Below are 16,344 nucleotides of genomic sequence, written 5' to 3'. Positions count from 1 at the left end.
TTATACTCGTACGTTTGCTGGAGTATACACAGTTTAAGCTCTTAAGGTATTGGAGCATCGCGGTCCCGGGTGTTGGGGTTGCAGGACCAACTGTTAAAGTTGATTCATCTGCATGAGTGGATTTTGTCCCGGATTTGTTGGGTGCTCAAGTCACGGGACCAACTAGGGGAGTTGATGCGTCAATGACTCGCAGTTATAGAATTTTTGGCAAATCCTCAGCCATCAACGGATTTGATGAGCCTTTACCGACTACCGTTTGAGTCGGGCTAGCATGCGGATTGTTTAAGTCCGTTCCGCATGTGACGCTGTGCTAAGAGAGTTAACGCTCTTAGTGCTACGATATTGAATACGTAGACTTCGTCTTTCTCACGGGAATAGACTACCCGGCGACGCGTGTTAGGCGTTGACTTTAGGATTTTTGGCTAATCCCCAGCCTTCAACGGATTTGATTAGCCTTTACCGACTACCGTTTGAGTCGGGCTAGTATACGGATTGTTTAAGTCCGCTCCCATGTGACATTTAAGCTAAAAGAGTTAACCCTTTTAGTGCTACGATATTGAATACGTAGGCTTCGTCTTTCTCACGGGAATAGACTACCCGGCGACGCGTGTTAGGCGCTGACTTATCCTTACTTAGGATTCAGGATAAAATTCCCCGTGCGTGTGAGGCACGGATTATGGTGTTATTAATAACAACCTGCCACAATGTTGAATATGTGGTCTTTTGTCCTTTTTACGGTCAAGGACTAACCGGCAATGCGTGTTAGACATAGGCTTTGGGATTTTTGGCAAACCCCCAGCCAACAACGGGTTTGATGTGCCTTTACCGATTACCGTTTGAATCGGGCTAGCATGTGAATTATTAAAACCCGTTTCACATGTAACGTTGTGCTAAGAGAATTGCTCCTCTTAGACTTAATGCTATGATTTTGAATACATAGACTTCGTCTTTCTTACGGGAATAGACTACCCGGCAACGCGTGTTAGGCGTTGACTTATCCCTACTCAGGCTTCGGGATAAAATTCCCCGTGCATCGAGTGCCCGGATTTGACAATCGTGTCTTTTCTAAAAGCAAAGACAGATTGAGAAACGGGAGAGGAAGAATTTTATATTCTATCTCCCGGTGCTGAAGAGGAAGAATTTTATATTCTATCTTCGGCCGGAAAGGAGACTTGGGGTGGGATCTCCACCCCCAGAATCCAGAATGGTGAAACTAGGAGTGGGATCTCCACTCCGAGAATCGAAAAGATTCGGATAACCCTAACTGTCGGAAGGTTTGATTACCCGATTTGGAAGTGGACCTCTCGTTCATTGGGGGAATCGAGAGGAGATTTTGGCTGTGGCCCTAACTGTATGAATGTTTGACCAAGCAGGAGTTTGAGACGACCTAACTGTCGGAAGGTTTGATCGCTCGATTTGAAGGTGGACCTCTCGTTCATTGGAGGAATCGAGAGGGGATTTTGGCTTTGGCCCTAACTTTTACAGGTTTGACCAGAAAACACAGAAAGTGGAATACGGGTAGCAAAGAAAATGCCAACTCGTATTATCACTCAAGAGGAGGCTTTAATGCTAGGACCTAGCACGTTAAGTCTGAGAAATGCCAACAATGGGCAAATGGAAACGTTGGTGGATCCACTGTCGTTTAATTTGATCAGCGGATGGTTTGGTGAGGAAAAATTAACCTATCAGAGGATTGGATCTCATCTCACAAAAACGACTCATAAGAGTTAGAGAATGAGAAGAGACATTCCGGCCTTCTGAGTTCGAACGTGAATTTCTTATTCACCAATTCCACAATGATTGGGTTATCCCTAAGAATACCCCTGTGGTATTCTTTCGGGAACTTCCCGATGCATTGGATAATCCACCCCCAGTTTCTCTCTTGGAACTGGGTTTGACTTGGTTGTCCGACCGGGTTATCCTTAAGAATATTAGCGTAATATCCTCCAGGAACTTCCCGTCAATGGTAGGAAATAGTTTAGACTCATATACCTATTGGAGTATCAGGGAGCAGTTTAACCTCTTATACCGGTAGGAGGAATGAGAAACAGTTTATACTCGTATACTCTTTGGAGTGAGAAGCAGTTTATACTCTTATACTTATCGGAGTGTTGAGAAGCAGTTTATACTCGTATACTCGTCGGAGTTTGAAGAAGCAGTTTATACTCTTATACTTATCGGAGTGTTGAGAAGCAGTTTATACTCGTATACTCGTCGGAGTTATGAGGAGCAGTTTATACTCGTATACTCGTCGGAGTTTTGAGAAACAGTTTATACTCGTGTACTCTTTGGAGTAGTGCCGTTTTCAATTGGCTTGCCCTAGCGATATAACACCGGCGTCCACCTTAGGGTTTTGAACCGCGTAGGTTGGCTTTTGTCGTCACGTGTTGACTTTCGTCGTCACGTGTTGACTTTTGTCGCAACGCGCTGTCCGGCGTTGACCTAAGGTTACGCGTTGACCGGCGTCCACCTTAGGGTTTTGAACCGCGTAGGTTGGCTTTTGTCGTCACGTGTTGACTTTCGTCGTCACGTGTTGACTTTTGTCGCAACGCGCTGTCCGGCGTTGACCTAAGGTTACGCGTTGACCGGCGTCCACCTTAGGGTTTTGAACCGCGTAGGTTGGCTTTTGTCGTCACGTGTTGACTTTCGTCGTCACGTGTTGACTTTTGTCGCAACGCGCTGTCCGGCGTTGACCTAAGGTTACGCGTTGACCGGCGTCCACCTTAGGGTTTTGAACCGCGTAGGTTGGCTTTTGTCGTCACGTGTTGACTTTCGTCGTCACGTGTTGACTTTTGTCGCAACGCGCTGTCCGGCGTTGACCTAAGGTTACGCGTTGACCGGCGTCCACCTTAGGGTTTTGAACCGCGTAGGTTGGCTTTTGTCGTCACGTGTTGACTTTCGTCGTCACGTGTTGACTTTTGTCGCAACGCGCTGTCCGGCGTTGACCTAAGGTTACGCGTTGACCGGCGTCCACCTTAGGGTTTTGAACCGCGTAGGTTGGCTTTTGTCGTCACGTGTTGACTTTCGTCGTCACGTGTTGACTTTTGTCGCAACGCGCTGTCCGGCGTTGACCTAAGGTTACGCGTTGACCGGCGTCCACCTTAGGGTTTTGAACCGCGTAGGTTGGCTTTTGTCGTCACGTGTTGACTTTCGTCGTCACGTGTTGACTTTTGTCGCAACGCGCTGTCCGGCGTTGACCTAAGGTTACGCGTTGACCGGCGTCCACCTTAGGGTTTTGAACCGCGTAGGTTGGCTTTTGTCGTCACGTGTTGACTTTCGTCGTCACGTGTTGACTTTTGTCGCAACGCGCTGTCCGGCGTTGACCTAAGGTTACGCGTTGACCGGCGTCCACCTTAGGGTTTTGAACCGCGTAGGTTGGCTTTTGTCGTCACGTGTTGACTTTCGTCGTCACGTGTTGACTTTTGTCGCAACGCGCTGTCCGGCGTTGACCTAAGGTTACGCGTTGACCGGCGTCCACCTTAGGGTTTTGAACCGCGTAGGTTGGCTTTTGTCGTCACGTGTTGACTTTCGTCGTCACGTGTTGACTTTTGTCGCAACGCGCTGTCCGGCGTTGACCTAAGGTTACGCGTTGACCGGCGTCCACCTTAGGGTTTTGAACCGCGTAGGTTGGCTTTTGTCGTCACGTGTTGACTTTCGTCGTCACGTGTTGACTTTTGTCGCAACGCGCTGTCCGGCGTTGACCTAAGGTTACGCGTTGACCGGCGTCCACCTTAGGGTTTTGAACCGCGTAGGTTGGCTTTTGTCGTCACGTGTTGACTTTCGTCGTCACGTGTTGACTTTTGTCGCAACGCGCTGTCCGGCGTTGACCTAAGGTTACGCGTTGACCGGCGTCCACCTTAGGGTTTTGAACCGCGTAGGTTGGCTTTTGTCGTCACGTGTTGACTTTCGTCGTCACGTGTTGACTTTTGTCGCAACGCGCTGTCCGGCGTTGACCTAAGGTTACGCGTTGACCGGCGTCCACCTTAGGGTTTTGAACCGCGTAGGTTGGCTTTTGTCGTCACGTGTTGACTTTCGTCGTCACGTGTTGACTTTTGTCGCAACGCGCTGTCCGGCGTTGACCTAAGGTTACGCGTTGACCGGCGTCCACCTTAGGGTTTTGAACCGCGTAGGTTGGCTTTTGTCGTCACGTGTTGACTTTCGTCGTCACGTGTTGACTTTTGTCGCAACGCGCTGTCCGGCGTTGACCTAAGGTTACGCGTTGACCGGCGTCCACCTTAGGGTTTTGAACCGCGTAGGTTGGCTTTTGTCGTCACGTGTTGACTTTCGTCGTCACGTGTTGACTTTTGTCGCAACGCGCTGTCCGGCGTTGACCTAAGGTTACGCGTTGACCGGCGTCCACCTTAGGGTTTTGAACCGCGTAGGTTGGCTTTTGTCGTCACGTGTTGACTTTCGTCGTCACGTGTTGACTTTTGTCGCAACGCGCTGTCCGGCGTTGACCTAAGGTTACGCGTTGACCGGCGTCCACCTTAGGGTTTTGAACCGCGTAGGTTGGCTTTTGTCGTCACGTGTTGACTTTCGTCGTCACGTGTTGACTTTTGTCGCAACGCGCTGTCCGGCGTTGACCTAAGGTTACGCGTTGACCGGCGTCCACCTTAGGGTTTTGAACCGCGTAGGTTGGCTTTTGTCGTCACGTGTTGACTTTCGTCGTCACGTGTTGACTTTTGTCGCAACGCGCTGTCCGGCGTTGACCTAAGGTTACGCGTTGACCGGCGTCCACCTTAGGGTTTTGAACCGCGTAGGTTGGCTTTTGTCGTCACGTGTTGACTTTCGTCGTCACGTGTTGACTTTTGTCGCAACGCGCTGTCCGGCGTTGACCTAAGGTTACGCGTTGACCGGCGTCCACCTTAGGGTTTTGAACCGCGTAGGTTGGCTTTTGTCGTCACGTGTTGACTTTCGTCGTCACGTGTTGACTTTTGTCGCAACGCGCTGTCCGGCGTTGACCTAAGGTTACGCGTTGACCGGCGTCCACCTTAGGGTTTTGAACCGCGTAGGTTGGCTTTTGTCGTCACGTGTTGACTTTCGTCGTCACGTGTTGACTTTTGTCGCAACGCGCTGTCCGGCGTTGACCTAAGGTTACGCGTTGACCGGCGTCCACCTTAGGGTTTTGAACCGCGTAGGTTGGCTTTTGTCGTCACGTGTTGACTTTCGTCGTCACGTGTTGACTTTTGTCGCAACGCGCTGTCCGGCGTTGACCTAAGGTTACGCGTTGACCGGCGTCCACCTTAGGGTTTTGAACCGCGTAGGTTGGCTTTTGTCGTCACGTGTTGACTTTCGTCGTCACGTGTTGACTTTTGTCGCAACGCGCTGTCCGGCGTTGACCTAAGGTTACGCGTTGACCGGCGTCCACCTTAGGGTTTTGAACCGCGTAGGTTGGCTTTTGTCGTCACGTGTTGACTTTCGTCGTCACGTGTTGACTTTTGTCGCAACGCGCTGTCCGGCGTTGACCTAAGGTTACGCGTTGACCGGCGTCCACCTTAGGGTTTTGAACCGCGTAGGTTGGCTTTTGTCGTCACGTGTTGACTTTCGTCGTCACGTGTTGACTTTTGTCGCAACGCGCTGTCCGGCGTTGACCTAAGGTTACGCGTTGACCGGCGTCCACCTTAGGGTTTTGAACCGCGTAGGTTGGCTTTTGTCGTCACGTGTTGACTTTCGTCGTCACGTGTTGACTTTTGTCGCAACGCGCTGTCCGGCGTTGACCTAAGGTTACGCGTTGACCGGCGTCCACCTTAGGGTTTTGAACCGCGTAGGTTGGCTTTTGTCGTCACGTGTTGACTTTCGTCGTCACGTGTTGACTTTTGTCGCAACGCGCTGTCCGGCGTTGACCTAAGGTTACGCGTTGACCGGCGTCCACCTTAGGGTTTTGAACCGCGTAGGTTGGCTTTTGTCGTCACGTGTTGACTTTCGTCGTCACGTGTTGACTTTTGTCGCAACGCGCTGTCCGGCGTTGACCTAAGGTTACGCGTTGACCGGCGTCCACCTTAGGGTTTTGAACCGCGTAGGTTGGCTTTTGTCGTCACGTGTTGACTTTCGTCGTCACGTGTTGACTTTTGTCGCAACGCGCTGTCCGGCGTTGACCTAAGGTTACGCGTTGACCGGCGTCCACCTTAGGGTTTTGAACCGCGTAGGTTGGCTCTTGTCATCACGTGTTGATTTTCGTCGCCACGTGTTGACTTTTGACGCAACGCGTTGTCCGGCGTTGACCTAAGGTTACGCGTTGACCGGCGTCCACCTTAGGGTTTTGAACCGCGTGGGTTGGCTCTTGTCATCACGTGTTGATTTTCGTCGCCACGTGTTGATTTTTGACGCAACGCGTTGTCCGGCGTTGACCTAAGGTTACGCGTTGACCGGCGTCCACCTTAGGGTTTTGAACCGCGTAGGTTGACTTGTGGGACTCATCCATATTTTTCAACCGTCGGCGGAGAAAACCAATGTTTGTGGAAACATCGTGGATATGGAAAACAATTCCGGGTACCGGAAAATATCTCGGGGGATCAAAACATCGCGTAGGGGGTTGAAACCCGGGCGAAGCACCCCGGGGTGCCTCGGCAATGCCGAGACACCCTTGGGGGTGTCTCGGCAATGCCGAGACACCCCTAGGGGTGTTTCTCCCCTAGTTTTGTCTTGTTCCTTTTTTTGGCCTCTTGTGCATGGTCCCCCCCTCCTTTATTTTGAATTTCAAGAGAGAACCCCACCCCCAAAACCGAATTCTTTCCCCCCATTTTCGGTTTTCTTTCTTCTTCCTCCCCCTCTTTCCTCCATTGATTTGCTCTTGAGAACCCTTCAATCCCTTAAAAGATTCGGGATTTTGACGGGTACCCATTTGCCGGAATCTTCTCCTCTTTCAAACGAGGGTCTTGGCCTCCATTTCCGAGCCCGAAGGAAAACTCCTTTGACTTGGTAAGTTTTTCTTCACAAACCCCTTATTTTCTTGCAAAGATCATGTCTTTATGCTTGTAATAGATAAGGGTTTATGGATGAAATAAGCATTTGGGGGGTTTTATTGCAAAAACCGAAACTATAGGGGTTTATTTGCAAAATTCGTGGGTCTGAAATTTTGGGGGCTCTTATGCAAACATGAACTGAAATTTGGGAGGCTTGGGTTCGTGTTTGTTTCTTCAAGAAATGGGGGTGCTTTGTGTAAGAGGGTTAAAGAACTGTTTGAGGGGTTTATTTGCAAAACAGTCCCTAAATATTTGGAGGGGCTTATTGTCAAAAGAGCCACGAATTTGGGGCTGAAATCCAAGAAGTTTAAACCCCCGACCCTTGATCGAATTTTTGGTAAAAGCATATGGATGCAAAACCAAAAGTTCATGGAGGGACTTTTATGTAAAATTGACCAAATTCTGCAAAAGGGCTTATTTGCAAAATTTGATCAAAATTATAGGGTACCGGGATGTTCGATGATCAAGTATGATGACCATAACCCGAGTCATACGTGTCCTTGACCTGAATTTGGCCTTGAGCACGAGGGGTATTTTGGGTATTTCACCAAAATTTTCCGCGAAATGACGATTATCGTTTCGCGTGCACGAAATTCGTAGGCTTAATTAGACTTTAACTACAAAATCCTATTTGTTATTAGGATTTCGAGTCCAAGTGCTTAATTTCCCTTCTTCCGATATTTCGTGTATATATATCGTACCTGATGTACTGCTCTTCATTGCAGATTCACGATGTCTCCCCGTCGGTCTCGTCTTTCCGGGAGTCACCCTTGCTCGCAGCATGGCGTGGAGGAGGCTCCTACGACATCATCTCCAGTGACCTCTTGCTTTGGGGGTAAGAATCTTATATATATTTTTTTCTTTTATCCCGGATTGACCTCTCGCGGGTCATGACGGAAGAACCGATACCCCTCCCGCGGGGGTTAAGGTTTCGGACTTGCTTTGCTTAGCCAATTCAAGTCCTCGGTTATATTGGGGCGATCTCGTGTTGCCTTACACCTTATAGGTCGGTATATGTTATCACGGTGTCTACGTGATGACGCATACCGTTCTCCCGGTGTAGGGCACTCGAAATCGAATAATCTCGTCTTGCGTTTATGACATGGATTTTCTGACTCCATCTTTGCTTTGTTGCAGTTGAGTTTCCCGGGGGTAGTCTCCCTCATCATGCCCCTACCGGTTGTAGTAGGGAAGTGTTTTCTTCGGCTTCTGCCAGGCAGATCATCGATCCCCTTCCGCAGTTCGACAGAGATCGCTCAGACGAGTTCTGTCGCTTGATAAAGGATGGAGGGCGTCACTGTTTACGCCAACTTATCACCGATGCTCCTCTCACCGCAGACGCCACTTCTACTGAAGCTTTAAAGAAGCCGGGTTTTCTATTCGGGGATCGCACCGAAGATCCTGCCGCGCTGACTCTTGCTGAGGAGCACTGGCTTACCCTTGACGAGGGAGCTCTTTTATATATCCCCTCTATTCCTCGCCAGTGCTCTTTTACTGACTTGGAGAAACAGGCTGTGGGGCGACAGATGTCCTGGCCTCTTACCAATGCTGTTACACACGTTCAGTGCGGATACATTTCTCATCACAAGAGTCCCGGTTCTCTGGGGTATCAATCCATTTGTGGCCTTCGACCCGGGATCATGGGTCTTGACACTGCACCTCCAGGCGAGGTATCGGCGGCCGCTCTCACCGTGAGGAATCGTTTAGCTCATCTGGGAAGACAATTACCTCGACTGGATTACCGATGTTATGGTTGGGCTTCCTCACTGGCTAAGGGATGGTGGACCCGTTTGACCAGTTATGTTCTGGGACGCTGGGAGAGAGACTTGAAGGGTAGTGGATTATATACGCCCATACGGGCTACTATGTATGGACTTCCCGTTAGCTGCCGTCACTTCTTGGCATTGCTCGAGACATATATGCCTGATAGTAATACCTTCTTGACCAGTGGCGGAGAGCTAGGGTTGGCTCTTCATGAGATGCACCAGGTTTCCGGGCTTTCGATGGGAGATTGCCCGTATCAGGAATACTTCCCTTCTAACCAACAGTTGGAGTGTTTGAAGAAGGATACTCCCGATGTGTATGACACTCTCTGGGACCTCACCTGTCATTATCACACCTGTTTGCTCCAGAGTTCTCCTCCAGCGAAGACGAAGAGGAAGATCAGCTTGAAGCAGTTTGCTGTTTACCTGTTTCCTAACTTGGAGGATGATTCCGAGGAGTCCATACATGAGTTAGGCGTTTTGACCCCTGCCGCTATTAATGAGCTGATGGAGAAGAATGAAACTCATTCTTATACCATTGCTAGTGCCGAGGGGGCTTTTCCGGCCGGGACTAAGTTTCGATCGTTCCTCTATCATGCCCAGAAGTCTATCGATCCTCGGTCTCTGTTAGCTGGCTACCTTGCTCTTTGGCTGAAGAAGTGTGTTGTTCCATATCAGTCTTCAGACGCTCTACCCCTTGAGGTGCTCTTCCCTGCGGTCCAGCTAGCTTATGGGAGGGAGCTTTCTCTGCTTCCAGCGATGGTTGCTAGCATCCATTGCGGGCTTAGGGGTGTAGTTCGTGTTCTTACCCAAGTGGGTTCTAAACCCTCGACTGAGCTTACCTGCCCGAAGGTTGAGCTGCCCTACGCTTATTTGATGGCGTGGTTCGTTCTTCACCGTCCGGACTTGATGTCGGCGCCCAGCGCCGTTGATGTTCCCGTTCCTTTCCTACAGCTGTTGGAGGAGAGTAGATGGGTTGGGAAGAAATTTGAAGATGTACAAAAAGAACTTCGAGTTCGCAGGAACTGGGAGTTCTTCAAATGCTTCCCTCGCTTTTCGGGACGTTATGGCGAGGAGTTGACTGATATGGAGAAACCCCGAACTAACCGGACTGCTCTCGACGTCGGTTGTTTCCGCTGGTTGGTGAACATCCGAGTCGGGTATCTTGTTCTCCGGGTGAAGGACCGCTGCCACATAGAGCCTTACCTTCCCTGCCGTTTCGCACGTCAGTTTGGCTATGACCAACTATACGTTGGGAATCCGAGTCGTAGTTTGCGTGTTGAGGGAGGACTCGTTGACGGCGTACGGGCGTGGTTATGGACCATGGTTGGCTGCACCGGGGCTCAGTTTGCTCTTCCCTCCTATAAACGCAATCCAATGATTACCTTCCTCAGCTGTAAATGGTTCCTCTCTGCCGATGAATCCATAAGTGTGAGGAGTCTTTCGGAACTAGAATCCGATCACTTGGTTCAATCTGCTATGATGGCTGCTCGCAGGGCTGAGCCTGCTCAGAGACAGAGGAAGAAGTCCACCGGAATTCCCGAAGGGGAGTATGCAGATATAGATACCGACCAAGCAGAACTTGATACAGGTTTGTCATGCTCTTTGATCCTCTTTCTCGACTTCAATTGGTATTGGCGAAAGATCTGGTTCATGAGATGATTCTTGTTGTTTCAGGTGGGGTAGCTGACGACCATGGGTCGCTCGCTTCCCGTCGTGCGAAATCCAAGTTTGGTGGCCAAACTTCGCATGACCGCCCCGTTGGTTCTATGAGGGGTGATCCTTCGAAAAGGAAAAAGATTGCCCATAAACCTCATGTTGATCAGCGCTCCCATGGGGTAGATTCAGGAGGCTTTGCCGACGGGGAGGAAGGTAACATTTTGTTGTACCCACTTTTATTGCTTTAAGATGATTTACCTTCCGGGATCCCTGATCCTGTTTCATAATTCAGGGTTCTTCGAGGAGGGTGAGCTTCCGCCAGGTCCGGTATTCTCTGGGGCTGACAACATGGACTGCTTCATGCAGCAGGTGTGCGACGCCCTTCGTGATGGCTCCCTGGGCATTGATCTGAACATCGATCTTGGGCAGGCAGATGGTGTTGATCCCACCGGTTCATTTTCAGATATACCTACATCCGGTGCTGCAGGTGTTGCGACAGAAGGGCCAGACGGGGATGGGGCCTCCCCTATTGCAGATTTCGAAGAGCAGGGATATGTTCCTGCACCGGTCTTCCCGAGACCTGACTCTGGACTGTTAGCCGATATGTTAGCTGAACAAGCTCCCACCGGGACTGTGAGACCACTCTTTGAGAGTGATTCATCCACAGGTATATATCCAATTTCCTCTCTTCTTTGCTTGTCTCAGTCTCCATTTTGACTAATAAAGAAGTGCAACTATATGACCAGGCGCTGTACCTGATTCTGCTATAGCTTCGGGTGTTTTCCCGCCTTCGCCTAATACGACTGACTTGCCCACGAGGGTTGATATACCTTCCATGAGCATTCCTGTCGTTACTTCGGAGCCTGTCGAACCCCAACCCGAGGGGATTTCCGCCGGTATAGGTATACCTCGAATTTCCCTTAGGGTCTTTTCGATTGTATTTAATAGTTTCTTGACCTCCCATACTGCTGCTTGCAGGTTCTCGACCGTCTCTATATGAGCAGGTCCATGCTCTCTTGGCCGATACCAATCCAGATGGGGATGTCTTCCGCACTGACCTCGGCTTCTTTACTGCCTTTTATAACGGCGTGATTGATAAGCTTCTGCACAGAGGGTCTTCTTTTGATCAGTTCAGGCGTTCCTTCTCCCGTCACATGATGATGATGAGGGAAGAGGGATATCCGGATTTGGCCGATTCCTTTACAGCTGATTTCGCTGCCCTGGAGTCAGAGATTCGAGAGCTGAGGGAGTTGAAGGCTGGTGGAGCTCCCTCTTTTGCATCTTCTCAGGTGGAGGATAGGTTGACGCAGTGGCATGAACTGCGATCTTCCGTTGGCAGCGAGCTTCGATCACGTGAGCGCACTGTCGAGCAGCTGATGGCCTCTCTGGCGAGGAAAGACACCAGCAGAGCTGAGTTAGTGAGCTCCTTAGATTCCACTCGTGCAGAGATAGCTAGACTGAAGGAGGCCTTGGAACGCGCCGAAGAATCTGCCGCTACCATTTCTGAGGAACTGGTTGGGTTGGAGCGTTCTCGTGAATGGACACTCGACAGGCTGGGATCAGCGCAGGAGGGGTTGATGAAGCTGCGACACGAAGCCGCAGAGGTTCTCAACAGTTCCGAAGATTCTGTCCGAGCTAGCCTGCAGGCGGAGTTCGAGCAGGACTATATGGACAGGCTCTCCGGTTTAGAGTCTCATATTCTTAGCCGTCGGTTGCCTTCGGGTTGACGGACTTGTTGTCATATGCTTTTGACTTGATTTATTAATAGAAAATCCGCATTTGCTTCTTTTGTGTTTTCTCTGTATCTCTTCCGAATGACAGATTTATGGGATTTTTGGCAAACCCCCAGCCATCAACGGGTTTGAGGTGCCTTTACCGATTACCGTTTGAATCGGGCTAGCATGCGGATTGTCGAAATCCGTTCCGCATGTAACGTTGTGCTGAGAGAGTAAACTCTCTGAGGCTTTGTGCTATGATCTTGAATACATAGGCTTCGTCTTTCTCACGGGAATAGACTACCCGGCAACGCGTGTTAGGCGTTGACTTTGGGGTTTTTGGCAAACCCCCAGCCTTCAACGGGTTTGATGTGCCTTTACCGATCACCGTTTGAATCGGGCTAGCATGCGGATTATCGAAATCCGTTCCGTATGTAACGTTGTGCTAAAGGAATGAACTCCCTTAGACTTGCTGCTACGACTTCGAATACGTAGACTTTGCCCTTGTTACGGGAATAGGCTACCCGGCAACACGTGTTAGGTGTTGACTTATCCCTACTTAGGATTCGGGATAAAATTCCCCACGCACCAAGTGCGCGGATTGGAAGTTGAAAGTTGTGTCAAAATAGGAGAGGAAGAATTTTATATTCTATCTCCCGCTGGAAAGGAAACTTGAGGTGGGATTCCCCACCCCCAGTATCTGGAAGGATGAACTGGGAATGGGATCTCCACTCCGAGCACCCGGAATGATGAACTGGGAGTGGGGTCGCCACTCCGAGCATCGGAAAGGTCCGAGGAGAGGAAGAATTTTATATTCTATCTCCCGGTGGAAAGGAAACTAGAGGTGGGATTCCCCACCCCCAGTATCCGGAAGGATGAACTGGGAGTGGGATCTCCACTCCGAGCATCGGAAAGGTCCGAGGAGAGGAAGAATTTTATATTCTATCTCCCGGTGGAAAGGAAACTAGAAGGGGGATTCCCCACCCCCAGTATCTGGAAGGATGAACTGGGAATGGGATCTCCACTCCGAGCACCCGGAATGATGAACTGGGAGTGGGGTCGCCACTCCGAGCATCGGAAAGGTCCGAGGAGAGGAAGAATTTTATATTCTATCTCCCGGTGCTAAAGAGGAAGAATTTTATATTCTATCTTCAGCTGGAAAAGAAACTCGAGGTGGGATTCTCCACCCCCAGTATCTGGAAGGATGAACTGGGAATGGGATCTCCACTCCGAGCACCCGGAATGATGAACTGGGAGTGGGGTCGCCACTCCGAGCATCGGAAAGGTCCGAGGAGAGGAAGAATTTTATATTCTATCTCCCGGTGCTAAAGAGGAAGAATTTTATATTCTATCTTCAGCTGGAAAGGAAACTCGAGGTGGCACACCCCCAGAATCCGAAAGGCTCAAACGACCCTAACTGTCGTAAGGTTTGGTCATTTGACTCTGAAGAGGAAGAATTTTATATTCTATCTTCAGAACTGGAGAGGAAGAATTTTATATTCTATCTCCAGCAAAAGAGGGAAACTCGAGGTGGGATCTCCACCTCCAGAATCCGCAGGATGAAACTAGAAGTGGGATCTCCACTCCGAGAATCGGAAAGTTCAAACGACCCTAACTGTCGTAAGGTTTGGTCATTTGAACAAAAGATGACTCGGTCTTAGTCTCGACCAGGGTAAGTTGTGACTAAGCGAGGGTTCGAGATGACCCTAACTGTCGTAAGGTTTGGTCATTCGGGAGTTTGAAAGTGGACCTCTCGTTCATTGAAGGAATCGAGAGGGGACTTTGGCTTTGGTCCTAACTGTCGTAAGGTTTGACCAAGTGGGAAATTTGGAACGATCACAACTACGTGAAAGTTTGACCGCCCGATTTGTGGACCTCTCGTTCGTTGAAGGAATCGAGAGGGGACTTTGGCTTTGGTCCTAACTGTCGTAAGGTTTGACCAAGTGGGAAATTTGGAACGATCACAACTACGTGAAAGTTTGACCGCCCGATTTGTGGACCTCTCGTTCGTTGAAGGAATCGAGAGGGGACTTTGGCTTTGGTCCTAACTGTCGTAAGGTTTGACCAAGTGGGAAATTTGGAACGATCACAACTACGTGAAAGTTTGACCGCCCGATTTGTGGACCTCTCGTTCGTTGAAGGAATCGAGAGGGGACTTTGGCTTTGGTCCTAACTGTCGTAAGGTTTGACCAAGTGGGAAATTTGGAACGATCACAACTACGTGAAAGTTTGACCGCCCGATTTGTGGACCTCTCGTTCGTTGAAGGAATCGAGAGGGGACTTTGGCTTTGGTCCTAACTGTCGTAAGGTTTGACCAAGTGGGAAATTTGGAACGATCACAACTACGTGAAAGTTTGACCGCCCGATTTGTGGACCTCTCGTTCGTTGAAGGAATCGAGAGGGGACTTTGGCTTTGGTCCTAACTGTCGTAAGGTTTGACCAAGTGAGAAATTTGGAACGATCACAACTACGTGAAAGTTTGACCGCCCGATTTGTGGACCTCTCGTTCGTTGAAGGAATCGAGAGGGGACTTTGGCTTTGGTCCTAACTGTCGTAAGGTTTGACCAAGTGGGAATGTGTGGCGAAGACTATGAGTAATCGAACACCAATGAAAGTTTTGTGAGGGAAAATTAATCCCTCGAATGATTGGATCTCATCTGATGAGGGTTAGAGTCTGACAAACTAGAACATTCGGGGTTCGAATGTGGACTTCTTGTTCATCTCTCTTATACCGACCAGGTTATCCCTAAGAATACCCCAATGTGGTATTCTTCCGGGAACTTCCCGATACATCAGCTCCTTCTGAAAGGTGCTAAGGATAGTACCTCTTCAGGAATTTGCCATTTATTGGCATCATCAGCCGATCACCATCTTTGGTGACTAGGCGGATAGGAAAACGCCAATCTCGTGACTCAGACCCAATTTGAGTCGAATTCACCTCCTTGGCATTCATATTCCTATCATCTTCTTCTTCCATATCGTATATGGGTACGCAGAGTTGATGCGTCCTCACTGTGACTAGTAGTTCAGTTTCGGGAGGTTGCGCAAGTGATACTGCTAGTGCTACTAGCGCATCCGCATAAGCGTTCTGGAGACGAGGGATGTATTCAATGAAGAATTCTTCAAAAGATTCTGCCATTTTGATGGCTTCTTGGTGGTACGGGATCAGGTCCTGGTTCCTGACTTCGTATTCTCCACGGACTTGGTTGACTATCAATTGAGAATCCCCAAAGGCTTCGAGATATTCGACCCCCAGCTCCTTAGCGAAACTGAGCCCAATGAGAAGCGCGTTGTATTCGGCTACGTTATTGGAACACGGGCTAGTCAGTGAATAAGCCCGAGGCATCACATGCATCGGGGAGATTAAGACAACTCCAACCCCGGAGGAAACTGTAGAACCTCCCGGGGTTATTACCTTATTAACTGACCTTGAAGCACCATCGAAATATAATTGCCATACTTGTTGGTGCGACATAGTGTTAACCTCATGGGTTTCATCTGGTAAGTCATCATATACTTCTGCCGTATCTGTGGTCGGGTTTGCCGCCAGAAGATCACAAATCGCTTGTCCTTTGATCGACTTCTGCTGTTTGAAGTGCAAGTCATATTGGGATAAGAGAAGAGCCCATTTCGCTAATCGCCAATTCATAGAGGCTGGTTGCGTCATAAACACCCGTACTGGATTAACATTGGAAATGACGTAAATCGTCTGTCCAACCAAGTAATGCCGCATCTTTTGCATTGCAAATACCAATGCGAGGCATTCATCAAGGTCCGACTTAGGTAATAAACTGCCTGTTCGTGACCGTTATCGTCATCTTGTGCTAGTAAAGCACTTTTCGAGTGGTTCATTGCCTTGATGTAAATTAAGAACGGTTTACCTGATTTCGGTGCAACGAGAACAGGAGGGTTCGTTAGATATGTTTTGATATCTTCGAATGCTTTTTGGCAGGCATCGTCCCAGATGAATGACACCCCTTTCTTGTTTAGCTTAGAGAATGGTTAGCACTTCCCAGAAAGGTTTGAGATGAACCGCCGGATGTAAGCTAGCCGCCCTTGCAATCCTCTGAGCTCTCTCAGATTTCTAGGAGGTTGCAGTTCGTGTATCGCCTTCACTTTGTCAGGATCGATATGTATACCTTTAGTGGTGACGACGAATCCAAGGAATTTTCCGCTGGACATCCCAAGGAAGGATTTAGTGGGGTTCATCTTCAATTGATGACTCCGCATGAGATCGAACATCGT

General features: G+C 49.4%; 2 protein-coding genes across 2 annotated transcripts; both read left to right on the top strand.

The window, feature by feature from the left end:
* LOC109821272 lies at positions 6,818-9,513 on the top strand. The gene is made up of 4 exons (XM_020387456.1): positions 6,818-6,918; positions 7,688-7,797; positions 8,100-9,427; positions 9,496-9,513. Exons 2-4 carry the CDS (start codon positions 7,695-7,697, stop codon positions 9,511-9,513), a joined length of 1,449 nt encoding a protein of 482 aa, XP_020243045.1. The 5' UTR covers positions 6,818-6,918; positions 7,688-7,694.
* Positions 9,512-12,111, top strand: LOC109821271. Its single transcript, XM_020387455.1, has 5 exons — positions 9,512-10,316; positions 10,403-10,597; positions 10,677-11,051; positions 11,131-11,286; positions 11,363-12,111. Exons 1-5 carry the CDS (start codon positions 9,602-9,604, stop codon positions 12,109-12,111), a joined length of 2,190 nt encoding a protein of 729 aa, XP_020243044.1. The 5' UTR covers positions 9,512-9,601.

This window comes from Asparagus officinalis, chromosome 8 (genome assembly GCF_001876935.1).
Source record: "Asparagus officinalis chromosome 8, Aspof.V1, whole genome shotgun sequence".
NCBI classification, from domain to species: Eukaryota; Viridiplantae; Streptophyta; class Magnoliopsida; order Asparagales; family Asparagaceae; genus Asparagus; species Asparagus officinalis.
This window is presented reverse-complemented; position numbering and strand designations above follow the sequence as displayed.

Coding starts and splice junctions, on each gene's coding strand:
- LOC109821271 (XM_020387455.1), top strand. CDS start 9,602: ATGGCGTGGTTCGTTCTTCACCGTCCGGACTTGATGTCGGCGCCCAGC. Junction 10,317..10,402: donor CCAAGCAGAACTTGATACAG/GTTTGTCATGCT, acceptor TTGTTGTTTCAG/GTGGGGTAGCTGACGACCAT. Junction 11,287..11,362: donor GGGGATTTCCGCCGGTATAG/GTATACCTCGAA, acceptor TGCTGCTTGCAG/GTTCTCGACCGTCTCTATAT.
- LOC109821272 (XM_020387456.1), top strand. CDS start 7,695: ATGTCTCCCCGTCGGTCTCGTCTTTCCGGGAGTCACCCTTGCTCGCAG. Junction 7,798..8,099: donor AGTGACCTCTTGCTTTGGGG/GTAAGAATCTTA, acceptor GCTTTGTTGCAG/TTGAGTTTCCCGGGGGTAGT.